General features: G+C 30.3%; 10 protein-coding genes and 1 non-coding gene across 11 annotated transcripts; 5 read left to right on the top strand and 6 right to left on the bottom strand. All coding sequences in view use genetic code 12, as the record gives it.

Moving 5' to 3' along the window:
• Positions 1-1,125: 1,125 nt before the first annotated feature.
• Positions 1,126-1,467, bottom strand: DFJ63DRAFT_315609 (uncharacterized protein; the record flags this gene model as incomplete). The annotated part of the gene is made up of 1 exon (XM_064906582.1): positions 1,126-1,467. One exon carries the CDS (start codon positions 1,465-1,467, stop codon positions 1,126-1,128), a length of 342 nt encoding a protein of 113 aa, XP_064759698.1.
• A 115-nt stretch (positions 1,468-1,582) lies between these two features.
• On the top strand, positions 1,583-1,990 carry DFJ63DRAFT_315608 (uncharacterized protein; the record flags this gene model as incomplete). The annotated part of the gene is made up of 1 exon (XM_064906581.1): positions 1,583-1,990. One exon carries the CDS (start codon positions 1,583-1,585, stop codon positions 1,988-1,990), a length of 408 nt encoding a protein of 135 aa, XP_064759697.1.
• A 1,588-nt stretch (positions 1,991-3,578) lies between these two features.
• DFJ63DRAFT_315607 (uncharacterized protein) lies at positions 3,579-4,067 on the top strand (the record flags this gene model as incomplete). The annotated part of the gene is made up of 1 exon (XM_064906580.1): positions 3,579-4,067. The coding sequence occupies one exon, from the start codon at positions 3,579-3,581 to the stop codon at positions 4,065-4,067; it is 489 nt and encodes a 162-aa protein (XP_064759696.1).
• Positions 4,068-4,310: 243 nt separating this feature from the next.
• Positions 4,311-4,393, top strand: DFJ63DRAFT_t129. Its single transcript has one exon. It is a non-coding gene; the product is annotated as a tRNA-Leu (tRNA).
• A 155-nt stretch (positions 4,394-4,548) lies between these two features.
• DFJ63DRAFT_315606 (signal peptidase complex catalytic subunit) lies at positions 4,549-5,058 on the bottom strand (the record flags this gene model as incomplete). The annotated part of the gene is made up of 1 exon (XM_064906579.1): positions 4,549-5,058. One exon carries the CDS (start codon positions 5,056-5,058, stop codon positions 4,549-4,551), a length of 510 nt encoding a protein of 169 aa, XP_064759695.1.
• A 452-nt stretch (positions 5,059-5,510) lies between these two features.
• On the top strand, positions 5,511-8,362 carry DFJ63DRAFT_248653 (phosphopantothenoylcysteine decarboxylase complex subunit). The gene has a single exon (XM_064904385.1). The coding sequence runs from the start codon at positions 5,963-5,965 to the stop codon at positions 7,889-7,891; it is 1,929 nt and encodes a 642-aa protein (XP_064759694.1). The 5' UTR covers positions 5,511-5,962; the 3' UTR covers positions 7,892-8,362.
• Positions 8,363-8,834: 472 nt separating this feature from the next.
• DFJ63DRAFT_315604 (uncharacterized protein) lies at positions 8,835-9,500 on the bottom strand (the record flags this gene model as incomplete). The annotated part of the gene is made up of 1 exon (XM_064906578.1): positions 8,835-9,500. The coding sequence occupies one exon, from the start codon at positions 9,498-9,500 to the stop codon at positions 8,835-8,837; it is 666 nt and encodes a 221-aa protein (XP_064759693.1).
• Positions 9,501-9,721: 221 nt separating this feature from the next.
• On the bottom strand, positions 9,722-11,911 carry DFJ63DRAFT_315603 (uncharacterized protein; the record flags this gene model as incomplete). Its single annotated transcript, XM_064906577.1, has 1 exon — positions 9,722-11,911. The coding sequence occupies one exon, from the start codon at positions 11,909-11,911 to the stop codon at positions 9,722-9,724; it is 2,190 nt and encodes a 729-aa protein (XP_064759692.1).
• A 632-nt stretch (positions 11,912-12,543) lies between these two features.
• Positions 12,544-13,167, bottom strand: DFJ63DRAFT_337685 (uncharacterized protein; the record flags this gene model as incomplete). Its single annotated transcript, XM_064908591.1, has 3 exons — positions 12,544-12,676; positions 12,739-12,797; positions 12,856-13,167. The coding sequence occupies 3 exons, from the start codon at positions 13,165-13,167 to the stop codon at positions 12,544-12,546; spliced, it is 504 nt and encodes a 167-aa protein (XP_064759691.1).
• Positions 13,168-13,377: 210 nt separating this feature from the next.
• On the top strand, positions 13,378-13,887 carry DFJ63DRAFT_337684 (uncharacterized protein; the record flags this gene model as incomplete). Its single annotated transcript, XM_064908590.1, has 1 exon — positions 13,378-13,887. The coding sequence occupies one exon, from the start codon at positions 13,378-13,380 to the stop codon at positions 13,885-13,887; it is 510 nt and encodes a 169-aa protein (XP_064759690.1).
• Positions 13,888-17,476: 3,589 nt separating this feature from the next.
• Positions 17,477-19,108, bottom strand: TRM1 (tRNA (guanine26-N2)-dimethyltransferase; the record flags this gene model as incomplete). Its single annotated transcript, XM_064906576.1, has 1 exon — positions 17,477-19,108. One exon carries the CDS (start codon positions 19,106-19,108, stop codon positions 17,477-17,479), a length of 1,632 nt encoding a protein of 543 aa, XP_064759689.1.
• Between the last annotated feature and the right edge of the window lie 108 nt (positions 19,109-19,216).

The raw sequence follows: 19,216 nt of genomic DNA, 5'->3' as shown, positions 1-19,216 counted from the left end.
CTTGAAATCAGGTAAGTTTAATCTACAGAGAAGAAAGAGTGTATTCAAATTATAATATATTACTTTGTATGAATTAGAACTATCTAGTGTAATAAAGCATATTTTTAAATTCTAGTTGCGTCTACAGAGTACACTCCCACTATCATGAAGAGAATAAGCAGTATCAAGCTCATAATGAGGCAGCTCGTCTGTCCACCCTCGCACTGATCACAAACAAATTCAAAATCTGTTGTATCTAAATCGAAATTATCTCTCCTGTTAATTTCATCATTTAAACTTTTAAAGCTATTTTGTATCCTCTGAATAGATTGGAAGAGCACCTGAACTTCTTGTGGTTGTCGTTTCAACAAAGCACGAGATGTACTTAGATTCAGCAATCCATAAGATGGAGGTTTTGTCATTGTATGTGGTATAACTAGCCTTCATTAATTAAAATATTTGAATAGAATATGCGCTTTTTTAAATATGGTTTTTATTTATAAAAAGACTCAACTATATCACAAAACTATTTCATAAATAATCTTTAAATATCAAGTTGTTCATTAAACTATCTCCCATTATTACAATGTCTGCTCCAAATCATAAAAGTGATCGAGAATCAACATCACATTCTAATAATGTAAATGAGCGTAACATATCAACAAGTATTCAAGAAATTACTAGGAAATTTACTTATTTCGGAACTAGACTTAGCGTTCCAAATGAAATCCCAAGTGTGGAAAATGTTTTGGGTACATTACTGCAAGAGTCATTTTATATATTCTTTACTTGTTTTATTTTCTTATGGTTTACCTTGTTTTTTTCAGAATTTGACAAGATCATATAGGTAATTTTTAATATCATTAAATCATTGTAAAGTTTAATCATTATTTGATGTTTTAGAAGAAACTTAAGCTGAGATTATCCTATTTTAACTTTCTTGTTATTTAGTGATTATAATTTTTGAACTTCTTTATAGTATTTTATATTGAAATATATAATAAATGACTATCCTTATAATTACAGCTCCAAAACAAAGACTATCATCTATCTAAACCCACTAAATATATTCATATTTGTAAAAATTATCTTGGAACACCCTTGTCAACTAAGAAAAAGATTTATACCATATGGAGTCACCAACCTTTATACACAAAACAATATAATCGTTAAAACCCAAAAGAAACCCAATAAAGCAATTGTTGTAAGTAATAAATATATAGTTTTATTTCGAATGTGACATGAATCACATGTATAGTAATATTTTGTAACATCTATATCTAAAGTATCCTTTGCTTCAATATCAACTTTTAAAGACCCAAGTGAACTCTGTACGCTAAGGGCACTTTTAAGTAGTGCTTTTAATTTTTCATCATGAGTTAATAAAATATTCTGCATTTCAATTTCAGCTTCTGCTTGATGTTGTCTCAGCAGACCTACTTTTGGAGGACAATAAGAAGGTGGTGGTGTATCCATACTTTGAACCATGTTGAAGTCTTTGAAAAAGAAGATTCCCAAATAAGTTATTAATATAGAAAGTTTGAAATTAAATATATAAACAGAATAAAGCTACAAAAGTATTCTACGCATCAAACGTTATGTTATGCTACCACATATTACTCTATTTATCAGTTTATTTCAAAATTTCTCTTCTACTAATAGTATAGTCTTTTCTTCTGATACATCAAAGTTATCTATTAATATGTCTTTCGGAGGTGGTTCGACTGAGCAAGGTAATGCATCTGCGTTGGAAAGTTCATCAAATTCATCAAAAGCAAATGAAACCGTCGATATAGTTCAGTTAACAAAAATAATTAATGGTATTAAGAACGAACTTTCATTGGCTAAATCTAGAATATATATTCCTAAAAATCCTCAAATAAAATACCCCAAATGTGATCAGTGTAGTAATACTGATGCCTTTTGGATTTTAGGGCTATTTCTGGCTTTGTTCTTTTTATCTTTCTATGTGTCTTCGATTATTTATTACTATACTACAAGAGACAATTAGACTAATTGAAATAGGATTCTAGTTGAAAACATAAAACATTATACAATTGATAGTATTCAAACTTTTTAGTTTCATTATGTCTTTTCATTTTGCTAGCTACATATATTGGTAATGAATAAATAGATCTTTATTGTATTTAATGTATAACATATGCCATATTTATCATTTTAACTAACATTCCTAGCTTAAATGAAGTCTATCGTATACGCAATCTCTTAAATTGTTCAAATTTCATTTAGTTAACTTCATAACATTAAATTTTTAAAATAATAGAAATTAACATTATGAAAACATATTTATGCACCAGAAATAATCCTACCATTATTCATACAACATTGATGAATAATACGAAAAAGAAAATAAGCATGAAGATTGTTCCTAGGCCTATTAAAGGGACAGTTATATTTTGAAGGTCACATTTATCACATCTATAGTGAAATCTCCAGAGGTTAACATCTAAGTTATCTTGCTTTGAGATTTCAGCTTTTAAACTATTAAGTGTACTTTTTGTGCTATAAGCAATCTTTATAAGTTCTACTAACTCTTCTTCTGGAGTTAATAGAATATCCTTCATTTCAATAGCAATTGATTTTTGGGGTGTTCTAGGCATATTATAAGGAGGCGATGATGAATTTATATTTGCAGCGATATAAAAGTATATAACGGTGAAGTCTATCTTGAAAATAGAAATATGAACATAATAAAATTTGCAACAAAAATAAATTGTGTTATGTAGCACCATTTTATCTTTGTAACTTTTCTTCGACTAGTATTATATTCTTTTCCTTTGATATTTATAAATTACCTGAAAATATGTCTGTTGGTAGCCGTTCTACAGATCAAAGTAAATCATTTACACTGAAAAGCTCACCAAATTCAACAAGAACAACTGAAGCCATCAATTCGGAATAGCTGAATTTAAAAATCTCTTTGATGATATTACTAAAGATCTCAAATACGTTGAAACTCGACTTCAAATTCCAGACAGTCTTCAAATAAGATTCCCCAAATGTGACGAATGTAGACTACGTTTTAAAGATAGGATTTTCATATTAGTTGTTTACTTTGGAATAACATGTACATATATCTATATTATTTATAATTACTTTCCTTTAGCTAAAAAACATATCAAATCAACTTAAACGAGATATTTCTTTGAAGTTTGAAAAACCTATTTAAGAGTTATTCAATTAATAGATTAGCCAGATTTATTGGGCCAAAGCATCACAAATGCACAGAAAGTCATTGCAAGTGCTCCCAAAGATAAGGTAATATTGATTATAACTTCAAAGTGGCATTTATCACATTTATAGTGAAAACAAGACATATTTATATCTAAGTTATCATTTTTCACAATTTCAGTTTTCAAACTGTCAAGTATTGTTTTTATCCCTTTAGCACTTTTGAATAGTTCTTGCAACCCTTTTTAAAGGAATATTTTGCATTTCAATTTCGACTGGTGTGGGTGACACCACAAGCAGACTTCTCACTGCGGAGGCATACGATGGAGGTGATGACATTTTTGTATAAATTTAACAAGCTTTGGAAATGACTAATAAACAGAAGAATTAACATAATACTAATTTACATGAGTGGGTGCAACAAAAAAATAATAGGATTTTATGCTGCAAATGTACGATTTTATAACAGCACTTCATTTTTAAAGTTCTGTTTTTCTACTGTTATTTCTAATTCATTTGATAATATGTCTATTGGCAACCCCCCTGAATACCAACGTGATGTTACATCTAACCAACATTCTCCCAATTCAACAAGAGTAAATGAAGCTGCAGTTGACAAATCTGAATTAATAAAGCTCTTTGAAGATATCACTACAGACCTTAGATTCATTAAATCTCGTTTATCCACTCCACAAGATCTGAATACAAAATATCCCGAATGTGAAGAGTGTTTTAAATGGTTTAAACATAAGGCTTGTATATTCTTTTGGTACTTCTACTTACTCATTTTGTATATTGACTTGGTTAATAATGCAAGTTTAATAAGAGCTTCCATTCGAATTGAAAAAATAATACCTTATAATTTTATAATAATAATAAATATATCTTTAATCTAAATATTCATGTTAAATTCAGATCAAATGGTAGCGTATAAATATAAATTGTATATTAATTTACCTATCCACTTTAATTTATTTGATTGAACGAACTCAAGAGTTACTACTAATAGATACACATCGATAGATAAACTTAAATATGAAGTTAAACTGAAATTGGACCAATTTAATTTTTTTAATTTTAAAAATTTTGATATGATTTGTATGTCTGTCACAAACCTGGTCAATTTGTTTTTAGAAATTGGAGGGTTGGCCGAGTGGTCTAAGGCGGCAGACTTAAGATCTGTTGGACGGTGTCCGCGCGAGTTCGAACCTCGCATCCTTCATTATCTTTTTTTGCAATTTTTTTTTCCTTCCCTGTAAAGTAATTACTACATCTTAATCTGCTAATACTTAATTAGAATCATTAATTAGACATTATATTTTCTATATATATATATATATATATATAAGTTAGAAGGAGAAGATGCGAGAAATAAACTTATGAATCATTTGAAAAAAGAGATGAAACCGCCATTAAACCAAGTAAACCATATTTAAAATAAACATTTTCACTTATTAAAATAGTAACATAACCTAATTTTGGTAAATACCCTTTAACAGTTCCAACCAAATCAGTTTTTTGATTTAAATACATTTGTTTTTTAGCATATAAACCTAAATCATCAATTGGATTATTATCCCCCTTAGTTAATAATAATTGTTTTTCAAAATCTTGAGAATGATGTTCTCTTAACACACGATGAACGATTGGGATTGATTTACCTTTGATTTCATATACTACTATATCACCGACTTTGGCATAAGAATCTCTATTCCATAAGAATAATATATCACCTCTTTGAAATGCTGGTTCCATTGAACCTGATAATACGACAACAATTGGAGAATGAGAGTTGGTTATGATTGATAAGGTTTTCCATAATACGAAGGCAGAGGTGAATACATATGCCACTGTTAACAATTGAGTTAGTTGTTGACGAATATTCATGATTGATTGATTGATTGGTTGATTAATCGACTTGTAGTTTTGTAGTTTGATCTACTCTGTATTGAAAAATTCATAATTCTGTTTTGTTGTTAAGTTGGAGTGATAAAAATGTCGTATGGGTGTGTCGTGAATATGTCGCATACAAAAACTATATTAAGCTAAGAAATAGAGCTTGCTTCGTAAATCTTTTACGTTATAACTTTCTCCACATTGTTACCAAAAGAACACCACTTAACAAAGTATCATCGAATGTGGTAGTTAAATGAAATTAATACGATTTGTTAACATAAAATGTGTATATGTGTGTGTGTGTCAGTTTTAAGGATTGTTATTTGTTGTTTACCTATACCAGTTGTTAAGTTTACAATTTATGACATCATCGACTTAAAATATATCTACGAGTTATCCAACCCCTTTAACCAATTTTAAATTGAATTTTAAACCCATATACTACATTAATTCTGCATTTATATTTCTCTCTACACTTACTTAAACAGTATATATATATACTTGACTTTATCATATTAAAGTTATAAAATTAGTATTAGTGGTGGGCTTTTTTGGGTTTAACTAAAAATTCTAAAAAGAAAAAAAAATTGCGGTAATTTTTTGATTAGTTAGAAGAAAAGAAGAAGAGATCAATTCTTATTTTTGAGTCGCCAGTTTTTTTCTGTCTGTCTGTCTGTGTCTGTCAGTGTGTACTTTTTTGGGTAATTATAAATTTGAAGGTAAAATCTTTCCATTTTAATTTATCAAGACATACAACAACACGACATCAAACACCATAGGAGGATATATGATTAGACGGACTAAAGAGATCATATCACATCTTATCATTTGAATCATTCAATCCTTTAATCACCTATTTGATCACTCCCCCCCACCTTGATTCAACCTACCCATCATGAGTAATCAATCACCAAGTTCTCAATCTTCACCTAACCCAAACCTTAATACAACTAGTAGTACTACCACAGCTAATGCAGCATCACCTAGTCCTACTACTAATACAGATCCAACTCCACCTTTGAAAACAGTTCAATCTGTTTCCTTTGGGGATTTGGAAAATCAAGAACGTACTCGTCGTTTTACAATTAGTTCAAAACCATCAAATGTAAATGTTACAAATCAAGAAAATATAACTCCCAATCAATTACAAAGTTCAACTCCATCCAGAAAAGCCAGTATAACTAATCGAAAGAATTCTACTAGTAATGAAGCCCTTAGTTTCTTACCTAAATCGGTATTTCCTCAAATTCAACCTCAACCGTCATCATCATCTGCTACTTCAGCAGTTACTACTACAACTGCCATTACAACTCCTAGTAAAGTACTAAGTAATATTAATACTTCAGCTATCAGTAATGCTTCATCTAATTCAAATTCAAATACTTCATTAAGATCAGAAATAGCTCCTACTATACTTAAAACAAGTTTTTCATTTGAATCTCAAATTCAACCTCAACATTCTGCTCGTGAACCTATTCATAGATCAAAACAAATATCTCCATCTCCACCTCCTATGTCACCTTCTATTGAACATAAAAGTCAACCTACCACAGCCACTAGTACCATCCCTCCTATACCCATCAATAGTAGTATCCCTATTAATATTAATGGATCTAAAACAATTGATTCTCTCAATAGTGGATCTGAATCAGCTACCAATTCTCAAAATCCATCTCGAAAACCATCATTAAAAAGATCATCTAATAAAACCATCGTGGCATCACCAGTTGGCCCCCCAGTTCCATTTCAACAATATTTATCAAAAGAAGATGATGGAAAGATTCATATTTTATTAGGATGTACTGGGTCAGTGGCAACGATAAAAATCCCGTTAATTATTGATAAATTTTTTCAAATTTATGGAAATCTGAAAATTAGTATACAATTAATCGTTACTAAAAGTGCATCATTTTTTCTTAAAGGATTAAAAATAAATAAAAATGTTAAAATTTGGAGAGATGAAGATGAATGGGGGAATTATATTAAAGAATTTGATCAACAAACTGAAACCACCATGACTTCCAATAATAATAATAATAATAATAATCTTAATCCCAATAGTATCAACAATATCAATAATAAGAAGAAACATAATCCATTCGATAAGATGATTCTTCATAATGAATTAAGAAGATGGGCTGATATAATGTTAATAGCTCCATTGTCAGCTAATACCCTTGCTAAAATCTCGAATGGGATTTCGGATAATTTATTAACGTCAATTATAAGAAGTTGGAATCCTAGTATTAAAAAACCAATCTTGGTAGCTCCTGCCATGAATACTTTTATGTATACTCATCCTATAACAGCTAAACAAATCAGATATATTGAATCACCTGATTTTGGTATTGAAGTGTTGAAACCAGTTGAGAAAGTTTTGGTTTGTGGTGATATTGGAATGGGAGGTATGAGAGAATGGATTGATATTGTTGATATTGTGAAGAAGAGAATTACCATCATTAAACTTGAAAGGAAGAGATTAGAAGAAGGACTTGCAGAGGAAGAAGAGGATGACGAGGATGAGGATGAGGATGAAGATAAAGAAGATGATGAAGATGAAGATGAGGATGATGAGGATGACGACGATGATGACGAGGATGACGATGATGGAGAAGAAAATAATAATGACACCACCAAAAGTAATGACGGCAATAATGATCAAGATATGATATTTGACATTAATGAAGATGAAGAAGACGAAGACGGAAAGAAAGATCAAGATCGACACCAACAAGAAGAAGATGAATCTGAGATTGATGAATCTGAACAAGGATCAACCACGGCTCAAGTTCGAATTCCGGAAGTAACTCAAAATATCATATAAGTGTATATATATTTATCTATGTAATTCAAAATAAAAATTAATATATATGTCAAATTATGTACAACGTTACATGGTAGCACATTCACATTCACATTCACATTCATTCCTTGTTTTTTACTTTAATGGTCTTTTTCTGTCTCGAAGCAGTGAAAAAAGAAAAAAATCTGGCGCGACTTGTCACCACGGCCACTAGGGGAAAAAATTGATGTTTCCTCGACTTCTCGCTCGCTTTAATGAAGGATGGATTTCTTTTGGCTTAGGGAAGAGATTTTTTTAGGGGAGACAGTTACGGGTATTTTTATTTTATTTTTCGTGCCACTATCTCGCTTCATCTCGCATGGAGATGATACCGACCCCCCACCCCAAGTCAAGTAAGTCTATAACATAAAACAAATCAGAACATGTTTGAAGAATTAAGCTTTTGTCCGTATTAAGGGATTACATTGGACGGTTTCATGATGGTCGGTTTATATTATTTGATCGTTTTTTTTTCATTATTATTATTATTAACTGAAATTATCCCCCACTAAAAAAGATGATCATCAGGGGGTTTGGTTTGGTCCCTCCACTAAACCTCCTCTCCTTCCCTAAATTAAATACATGAGTTACAGCTAGTTACTACTATTATATTTATAACTATACTTGATGCTTTTATTATAACTAAATATGGATGATATGAGCAGATACTACTCATTATATAGTGCTATTAGCTGTATCGGACAAGACGGAACTTGTTCAGTCAGTCCTTTTTACCAATATACACTTATGGTTTTAGATGTTGTATGGTTATATTGGTAAATTAGGTTTATGGTAATTCCGGTCTTCTATACTCAATAGTAACCGAATATAAGTTTCCGGAGTGAATGAATTAACTCGTAACTCATGGATAGAACGTTATATGCAGTCACATTAGGACATTCCCTCCACTTTCAGAAGGTAAATTCTATTGAACTGTTGCAAGTGTATTTTTGGTTGAGTGAGTTATATCACGTGATTTAGCAGTGAGAATGTTTTGGGGAATATGAGATATGGTATTGGAATATGGTATATTTTGGTTATCTTTTGGTATACTTTGAATATCAATACTGGGTTGCAATTTTGCAGCCAGTTTCGTATTCTGGTAATTTATTTGTTGTATTAGTGGTATCAATGGATTTAATGGATCTTCTGGTTTTAGGCCGTTAAGTATATGATGTGGAATTTGATGAATGAATGTGGTAGTACGAAGTGGTCTAAAATTTGAATGGACTACTATCTTAGGTTCACTTACTAATAGAAATAAATGAGTAGAATGGAGATTTCGGTACCCAAGATAAATTGCTTTGGTAATTTCTTTCTTTGGAAGAAATAATAATATATCTTCTGCAAAATATGGAAATGTAATATTGGTTGGTGTTCGACCTAGAAACTGATGGAGAGGAGTATCCTGAATTGATGTATGGTACCATCGATTCATTAACTCCGTGGCATGGATAATGGCGTATGGGGTTAAATATGGCTTTAAAAATTCTGGTATGTGATTAAGCAAAGTTCTGGTTATTTGTTTAACCTTGCCCACCGCTCTTTCTGCTCTCCCATTGTGTTGAGGAGAGTAGGTGGGAGTGGTCATACGTTGGTATTTGGTATTCAATAGGTGAAACTCAGTACCATTGTCAGCTTTAATAAGGCAGACTGGTAACCTTTGATAAGATTCCCAGAATTGTAAAATGGTTATAATTTGGTTGGGTATCACTGCTGTTTCTTCTTTTTCTTTCTACTGATGATAAATATTTTATAAATATACAGCAAATATACAGTATTTTCCAGATGAAATATAAATTTTATATACAACTATAAAATATCATTTGCAGCTTCCCCTTCAAATATTTTATTGACAGCTATTTCGAGCATCCGTTCATCATATTTCCACGCCTCTTCCTTTGACATTGTGCCTACAAGACTTCTCTTGCAAATACCATCACGAGCATATGTGGTGTATCCGAAATCAATGAAATACACCCTATTATTAGCTCTTTGGTAGAGGATATTTCCAGGGTGTATATCTCCATGGACCAAGCCTTTCTCGTGAATTTTTTTTAAAGCTGATCGACATTTTTTTCTGATTTCAATCTTCTCTTCTTCAGTAAATGTATTATTCTTGAAATCATTTTGAATATACGTTAACAATAAAAAATTTCCTGCTGGTTGATTTATCCCATCGGCCCTTATATATCCTGTACTTATTAAGTTCGGTATATTATGAACCATGGAAGGTATGACTGCAATTTCTGAGGACTCGCTTTCCTTTGATATTGGCCTTTCTCCTATGGCTGATGTCGACAAACCTCTTAATGTCGTGTAAGCCAAAAGCTCTCTGGAATACATCAAAAGCATATTATTTACCGTTGCGTAGAATTCTTCCCCCGAAGTTGATCTTTTCAGGCGTCTAGATCTGTTAGCATCGTAGATTTTGAGGATCATGAGGTCAGGCGAAAGTCGGTGTTTCACCAAGTAAACACTTGCAAATCTTGTGTATTTTTCTACTCCAGTTAACCTTTTCACAATTTCAAATTCTTCAAATTTCAAATTTTCAAAAAAACGCCTCTCTCTAAGTAGCTTGTATTGTTCAATTGGAAGTTCTATTTCTTCATGTTGATTGTTAATGTATTTTGTATTAGCACCTCTTCCCAGTGACTTAAAATCCCGAAAACGACTCATCCACATCTGCTCTGTAAATTTGTACCTACTTTTCAATACCTCAGCTTCTTGTTGAGATGTTAAAGTTAAATCATTCAAGCATACACTAAGCATTGTATCGTTTTCAAAATCTTCCGAATAGACGAACGTAGCAGCTAAAAAAATGAAGCCAATTGTTTGCTTGGTCTCTCTTGAATTGACCCCATTTATGGCAATTGACGCCAATTTGATACACACTTCATTTTTAATGACAGTACGGAGAGGAAAGGCCAGGTTAATTTGGAATGCAAATATGCCATAGTTGTCTAATGCAAATCCAAGGTTGGAGTTGCCAAAGAGGCACTGATGTGCTAATTGGTTTATCCATCCTCGGGCAAATTTATTGCTTTCTATTAGTTTAACATCATCTTCGGCTGCAATTGGAAACAATTCTTTTATATTCTTTAACGAAGAAAAGAGGCCTTTCCTCTTTACTTCAACGGGGATATTTTTCTTATCAGTTTTAAGTACGACATCTGGCTTGACAAAATACTCTCCCTTCCTCGTGACCAATTCTTCTCTTAACAGCATATTAACCTTAGAATTCCGTTTAATAGTGTCCAACATTGGATCTAAATAAGCAGATGTAACTGCTTTTACAAGATCTCTTTCACTGACTATGTCTTCAGACCTCGGAAATGTCGGTCTTGAAACTATACCTAACAATTGACTAATTCTTAGATGGAACTTTTCTTTCAAATTTTCAACGAAATCGGTAGTACTTGTATCTAACAAGGGGTATATTTCAGCATATTTCTCAAATAAGGATCGCAGTTGATAATTTGACGATGGAATTACTTCATTTGCTGTGGAAGTGGTTGGCTGCAATATTGTAATCGGGAAGGGCACATTAAACATGACACCCAAATAGAAGATGTTTTTAAATAGCCTAACAACTGACTTATAATATTTCTTCTCAAACTTCTTGGTACTCAAAAAGGTAAATATATTTGCAGTTCCTTCTTCCAAAATTTCGGCAACATCATCGGGAAATCCGTAACTATCAATATATTTATAATCGATATCAATATATTTCTGTCTATTTGTTGTCATATCGAAATTTAAAATCATAAACACTAACTTTTGACGTTCAATCTTAAATTTTTCATCATATTTATTATCATTGGGAAGATATTCTAGTAACTCCAATTTTTCTTGATCACTTAAACTTTCAAAGTCTAACTTATCCTCGTTGTTTCGCATAATATCGTAATCACATTGTGCTAATGAATCAACATCAGTATAATTTCCTTCTGCTAATACTCTGCAGTAAAAGGCACATGCCTTATCTATCAAGTAAGTCATGATGATGATGAAGAGATACCTTTATAAATAATGAGTGCTTATTGATGAAATATGTTAGATATATGTAAAATGCTGCTTACTCTTTTTTAACCGCCGATGATAAAAATAGGAAATATTTTCTTACTTAATAGTGCAATCTACAAGCAGAATATTATTATTCTTAAACTTTCAATATAGTACTTTAATGATATATATACCTAATTTCATGTAATTCAAAACCTGTCCAGATATTCCCGTCATTGATGAATTGAAATATTGGTCACAATCAGCATATTGTGACCAATAGAGCTTAAGAGAAGAAAGTAATTTGATTTTCGAAATTCGTGATACCTTTTTACTGGTTTTTGGTACTACGAAATTAATGTGAAGCAAAAGACGACTTTAAATAAACTTTCCCCACGATACTTTTAGTCAGTAGGACGAAACTATTACATGACCACTGTGCTTTCAATTATAATCTAACTGCCAAAGCAATGTAAAGGTGGGTTTAAAAATTGCTCTAAATAATGTAAATAAATATCACTCTTAAAGAGAACGATGAATATTTGAAATACAGACCACTAAATAGTGTGGAAATAAGTTTAAATATGGTAACAAATAATATATTAGCAGAAATTAGACACAGTAAGATATTACTCATATGTAGTTAAAGATTTAAATTTTTGAACTTCACCTTTAATTAAATCAATGGTATTCTTAATTTGTTGTTTCATTTGATGTAATTGAACTTCTTTAAGACTAATCCATTGTTCAGATTTATTTATTCTATTATTTTGAAATGTTAGTATTGAACATAAGTCAATAAATAATTATAGTATATATCATACCTTTCAATGCTGGATTCCTCGTCATTTTTGAAACAATCAGCTGTCCATTTACGACGTTCCTATAATTTGTTAGTATTTTTAGATTGATTAGGTTTTATTAGATCAAGTATTACCTACTTCATCACATTCAGCCGTTTCTTGATTGATCAACTCTATGTTCTTAATGTAGTCATCAAATACGAAAGTATAACATTCACCAAGTCTCTCCCAATCAAACGTATAATCTCTAATGGGATCATTCGTAATATTTCCTTCGATTGATTGTCTAAAGGCTAACAATAACTCATCAGTAATTTCATCATTTAATTGAGGTGAATCAATTTTGAACTTATCACTTTTCAAGCATGATACAATATCCGCAAATGTTTCCGGTTCCAACGTTGATTCCCCATACTTATTACCAACACTTTCGTTAACCTTAAGAGACATTGAAGATGGATTGATTGATGTATTATGATGATGTTTTTTGCTTTAAGAAGAAAAAGTTTGGCTGTAAAAATATGACGGTCAGTCTATTCTTTTTTTTTACTGAGCTACCAAGCTAATTTATACAGAAATATTTTAGAATAACAAAATCATATAACTTATGGTTTTAATGTTTAACCGCCATAACATTGATTTCATAGAATAGACTCCACCATGAATATAGAGGGTTCAATCAATCAAATATCTGGGTTGGTATCTAAACAATTGAAGATTGCCGATGTATCTATCAAGACGACAAGTATAGAACATATTGATTGGAATCAAATAAAACGAACTCCACAATATTTAAAACAGAAAATGAAATATGGTAATGATTCATTTACTATAGATGAAGAGTTTGATGATTTAGAACAGAACTTGAACCTATTGAATAAAAAGATTATTAGTTTACTGAAGTATCATAGAAGTTTTGAACAAATTATCACCACCATAAATAATCAATCTGAAACTATTGCCACTTTATTCAAAGACTTCTTCGATCCATACAAGAGTATATCAACTTGCAGTGAAACAGATAATAAGGTTTTTGAACAAGAATGTGCTAAATGGCAGAATTTAACCTATTACATTGAAAATAATAAGAAATTACTCCCTTCATTTAAATCTGAAATGGAATTGTTAAATTTTGGTTTTAGATGTTGTATGGTTATATTGGTAAATTAGGTTTATGGTAATTCCGGTCTTCTATACTAACCGAATATAAGTTTCCGGAGTGAATGAATTAACTCGTAACTCATGGATAGAACGTTATATGCAGTCACATTAGGACAATGAGCGAGGGAGAAAAGAAGGAATTTTTTCTGTAATGAGATTGAGGTCCGAGTAAAGTAATTTTAGCGGTGCCTTTTTATTTTTCCTTTAAATATTTTTGAGAGGGAGGTGGGATTGAGATAGAAAGAGTGAGACGGTTCATTATTAAGGTTCCTTTCGTAACATAAGAGAATAAAAAGGCATGGGTGCGATGAGGTCTTTGAATGAGAAGGTAGTGTATATCCGATATACATACATACATACCTACATCGTATGAGGGTAATTACTTTCTACTTACGGTCATTATCTATTCTAATTTGATACATATTTAACTGCAACTAATTTGAACAAGATGATGATGGATGGATGTGAAAATTTTTATTAATTTCCTAATTCAAAAGCCCAAATCCCGCTACCACAGTAGGCTATAACTGTTTGTAGGATTAAGGTATGTGAAGGGAAGAGAAGAGCAGAGAAGGAAAGAGGAAAGGATAAGGCTATAACATTAATTAACTAATTAATATAATCTATTTTTAGTAAATTACAAAATTAAAGGAAAAAACAAAAAAAAAGAAATTAAATTAAATTGATATTTTTTGAAAATTTCTTTTTTTTTTATAAGCGGAAAAAAAAAAAAAAAAAAGGAAAAATAATTTTGATAATTAAATTTCAAAATAATATTTGTCCCGCCTTAGATAAAAAAAAAAAGAATTAAAATTGTAAAGCGCATTTTTTTTTGTATTGTTAATTTGAGAGATAAATGAGGCAAAAAATCTCAAGATTACAATGGAGCAAAAGTAAGGAGGTTATGACAGGATAGAGGGATAGGATATGATATGACAGGATGGGTTGAGAGCAACAATACAATGTCATAGGATCCTCGAAATAGGAATGATGCAGATTGTTTTATATATGATTGATAGATGAAATTGAAATGAAATTGATATACTTATAGATTGTAAAGAGAGAAAAGAAACTATAATACATTTTATTTTGAAACAGGGGAGGGAGAGAGAGAGAGAGATAATTCTCGGCAGATAAACTTATAGTAGTCATAATGGTAGTAATAACTATTAATAATTTTTGTATGTAGATAGCAAAGTAAAAGTTTATAATTAAACTGCCGCGCCGTCAATCAATCAATCAAACAGTTACAGTTACAGTTACAGTTACGATTCATGGTTTGACGAGATGTAAAGAATGAAAAGAAAGGATGTGGAAGGATGCCCATACAGAGTACAATAGATCACCACAATCTTCTAATTTGATTTGATTTGATTTGATTTGATTTGATTTCGTCTACAGAGAGATGGAAATATAAAAAACTATCAATCGATAGTGTAAAGAGTCAGATTGTTCTGTTTGTTACACACATTCAATTTTAGACGACAAAAAAAAAAAAAAAAAGAGAATCTTTTTTTTATTTTATTAATTTTTGGGATGCCGTATATGCAGTACCATCATAGTTAAATATTTTTTCTCTTATCTCTAGAACGCGGAATAAATCAATCAAAGAGAGGCACGTGCATGTTTCTCTTTTCTTTTTTTACCTTCTAGACAGACAGACGACCAAAAAAAGAAAAAAATAAAAAGGTTTTTTTTACAGGTTTTGTGCACCCTTTACAGAAAAAAAAAGGTGGTTGCTAACAACATAGAACTTGTTATGTTATATTTATTTATTTATTTACTATTTAGCTTTCGTGTGTATCTGTGGAGAAACCTTCTCTAGTATATAGTATTAGCAAACAAAGGTAGAGTATAGTCAGACACTTCGTCATATTATTATTATTATTATTATTAATTCATCTGTTTGTTTATTTACGTATTGCTTTGTATAAACGATGACTAATAATAATCGTCATTCTTTCATCATTCCATTCCATATAATTTAATTTAATTCAAATCTATTTTTGCAATTCATCATGACGTGAAATGAATGAAAAAAAAAAAAAACAATTAAATATATAGGAGTCATACCTGTATATAACCCTACAACAATATTAATACGTGTCTTTGTGATCAGTTTATCGTGGTGGTGTGGCGATTGAAATTTTTTTTAACTTCCGGTATACAACCATGATTTTCTCCCAGCAATATGTATATATTTTTCCCAATTAGGAAAAGTAATATCTTAAAATGATAGCGCCTGCACACAACCTCATAGCCTCCTAAAGCCATCTCTTTTTTTCTTTTTTTCTTTTTTTTTTTTTTTTTTTTTTTTTCTTTCCAGTTTCTTCCAGTTTCTTTTAAATTCTACAGAGTTCTCAGTTAATATAAATATATCACCCAATTTCCCAATTTAAATTGATTTCCAAATTTTAGTTTTATAAAAAATTCTTTTTAGCTTCTTTCTTTTCTTTCCTTTCATTTAATAGACATTATTATAGACATCAAATATAACTACTCATATCAACAATGCAATTCAAATCTGTCATCATTGCTTTAACTGCCGTTTCTGCTGTCTCAGCTGCCAATGCTTCTAATGCTTCTAATGCCTCAAACACCACCTCATCTGCCGGTGCTGCTTCTGTTCAATTAGCTTCTGCTGGTTTAGTTGGTGCTGTTGCTGCTGCTGGTGTTGCTTTATTATTCTAAGTTTACTAAATTCAAAATGGAATCTAATGATTCCATTCATTGTAATAGTAAATTCATCAATAGCATAATATAGTATATTTTTAAAAAATCCTTTTTTTTTATTCCATTCATCACAGAACAAACAACAACAACAACAATAAGAAGTTTACTTTTTTAATACTTTTTTATTCAAAAAAGTATTCCATTTTTTATATTTAATTCAATTTTATATATCTTGGAGTTTGATAAATAACTTTATCTTATCCATTATATTAGTACTAATAATAATAATACACAAATTTTTTTTAATATTATAGACATAATAATCAATTTTAGTTTAAAGAAATAATTTATGTATTTGATTGAGATATTAGTACTTGAAGCTAACTACCTTTTCATTCGCTTACTTACTATTTAGTTTTATTTTTATAATTTAGCTATTTTGATTTTATTGTAATATACTTTTTAATTTGTTAACATGTGAATAACTGTAATCTTTTGGTGAGTCAAGGGTTGAAAAATAAAAATTTTTTTTTCTCGCTACGAAATGTATGTATGTATGAATGACAGATGAATCTAATAGTTAGGTACTTAATTACAAGCTATAAAGGCTTTATATCTTACAGTGGTAGTAACGAAGTATCATCTTAATGGTTGATAATTATAATCATATTAGATAACTGGATATATATTACAGTACTAAAAATCCAACCCCTATTCGATAGTGTTTTTTTATTTTTTTTATAGCAACGTGGTGATTAATCCAATCAGAATAAAACCAGAAAAATAAAAAAGACCGCAAAATTTTTTTTATTTTTCAAAATTTCGAAAACACACGTGACAAAAATCAGAAGACATAACATGTGACCAATTTATTGGTAAATACACTTGTTTTATTATTTTACCTATAAATTATATATATATACACCTACTTTGATGATGGTCTAGATTTTGGACCCCAATTCTTGGTTGGATTTTCTTGATATCTAACCATTTTAACTTTTCTTAATTTAGCTATGGATTGACTTAATTCATTCTCTGTTTCAAAATCAATTTTAAATTCATATTGATCTTTATGTTGATTAAAATATTGAATAATCTTATACCCAATCGAAGTTTCACTTAAATTCCCATTATAGAAGATATCTTCAGTTAATTTTTGTAATTTAATGGTTTCCTTTTCAGTTAAACTTTCCTTCAGTTTCAATTCTTTATAAATGATTTGATTTGAAAGTTTTAACCATTCAATATTAATTCGAAGAATAATATCCCAAGGAGTATCTGTCTTTACACAATTTTTCTTAGCATGAGTTAAACTTACTTGATATCCTGATTTACCAATATGATTTAAATTTCCAATCGCTTTCACAAATTGATCAATTGAAATCGGTGGACTTTTGAATAATGATGATAAATGATTTAAATTGAAATAAAATGGAGGATTATATTCATCTAATTCTTGTTTGGCTAATGTTAACATCCCTTTAACCCGTTCTGTAGTTCCATAAATTGCCTTATCACTATTATTATTAATTTCTAATATTTTTTCAATAAATTCTTCTGAATGTAATTTAGATCCATACATTGGACCGGCAATATTATAATCATGTTGACAATATTCACATTGACTTCCAGGTCCCACTGATTTTGGATATTGGAATTTCTTGCCATCTTTAATCTTACCGAAATATTGATTCACTTTATGTCCACATCCATTACATCCATAACTTATCATAGTCTTGGATGATAATTGTTTAACTTCAAGAGGACTGGTTTTAACTTTTATAAATAATCGAAAATAAAAATCAATCGATAAACTTAACATTGGTTCAATCGATTTTTTATATTTAGCAGCTATATTCCCAATCATCCCCAATATTAATCTTATCCCAACTTCATGATTGGTTTCATTATTAATAAATGAATTCCCAAAATTATTTCCTCCATATAATGCAAAACATTTCTCAGGATATCCTGATCCAGCTAATACTCCTGCATCAGTACAGGTCACAAGTAACATTCCACCATCTTCAATCGATTGAATCGCACTATCAATGAAGGGTGCTGCTGTTCCATAAGGATCTAAATCAATAATATTGAATTTAATATCAGCATGAGCCATATATTTTATAGCATCTCCAAGATTAGATTTTATCTTTGTAACTTCATTATATTGAATATTTCTATCGATCGATTTCACAGCTTCCGGTAATAAATCATTAGCGACGATTAAATCATAATCACCATCTAATTCTTTAGCATATCTAATGGCACGTAAACCAGTAGCACTTAAAGCTTCTAAGATTTTAACTTTATTTAATTTTTTAATCTTTTTTTGAGGAGATGATTTTTCATCTTGAGATTCATCATGTTGAGCTTGACGTAATTGAATGAAAGCTTTGATTGACATGAGGGATAAATCACGATTGAATTGTTGAATCGGATTATAAAATACTTGATCCTTCTTTGGAGTTAAGATTTGTGCTTTCCCTTCTTTTATAATATCATAATCATCAACCTTGATTTCATCTATTTTGGATAATACGGTTCCGTTACTCATGATGACGTTGCTATATGTGGATGATGATGTGAGAGATCTAGTATATGTTCTATTAAGTATGTTGATTGATCTCCACAATCTAATCATTAATCAAAAGTAGATCTATCA

This window comes from Scheffersomyces coipomensis (genome assembly GCF_036884675.1).
Source record: "Scheffersomyces coipomensis strain NRRL Y-17651 chromosome Unknown DFJ63scaffold_8, whole genome shotgun sequence".
NCBI classification, from domain to species: domain Eukaryota; kingdom Fungi; phylum Ascomycota; class Pichiomycetes; order Serinales; family Debaryomycetaceae; genus Scheffersomyces; species Scheffersomyces coipomensis.
The sequence above is the reverse complement of the archived record's forward strand: the minus strand, read 5'-3'. Positions and strand labels throughout refer to the sequence as shown.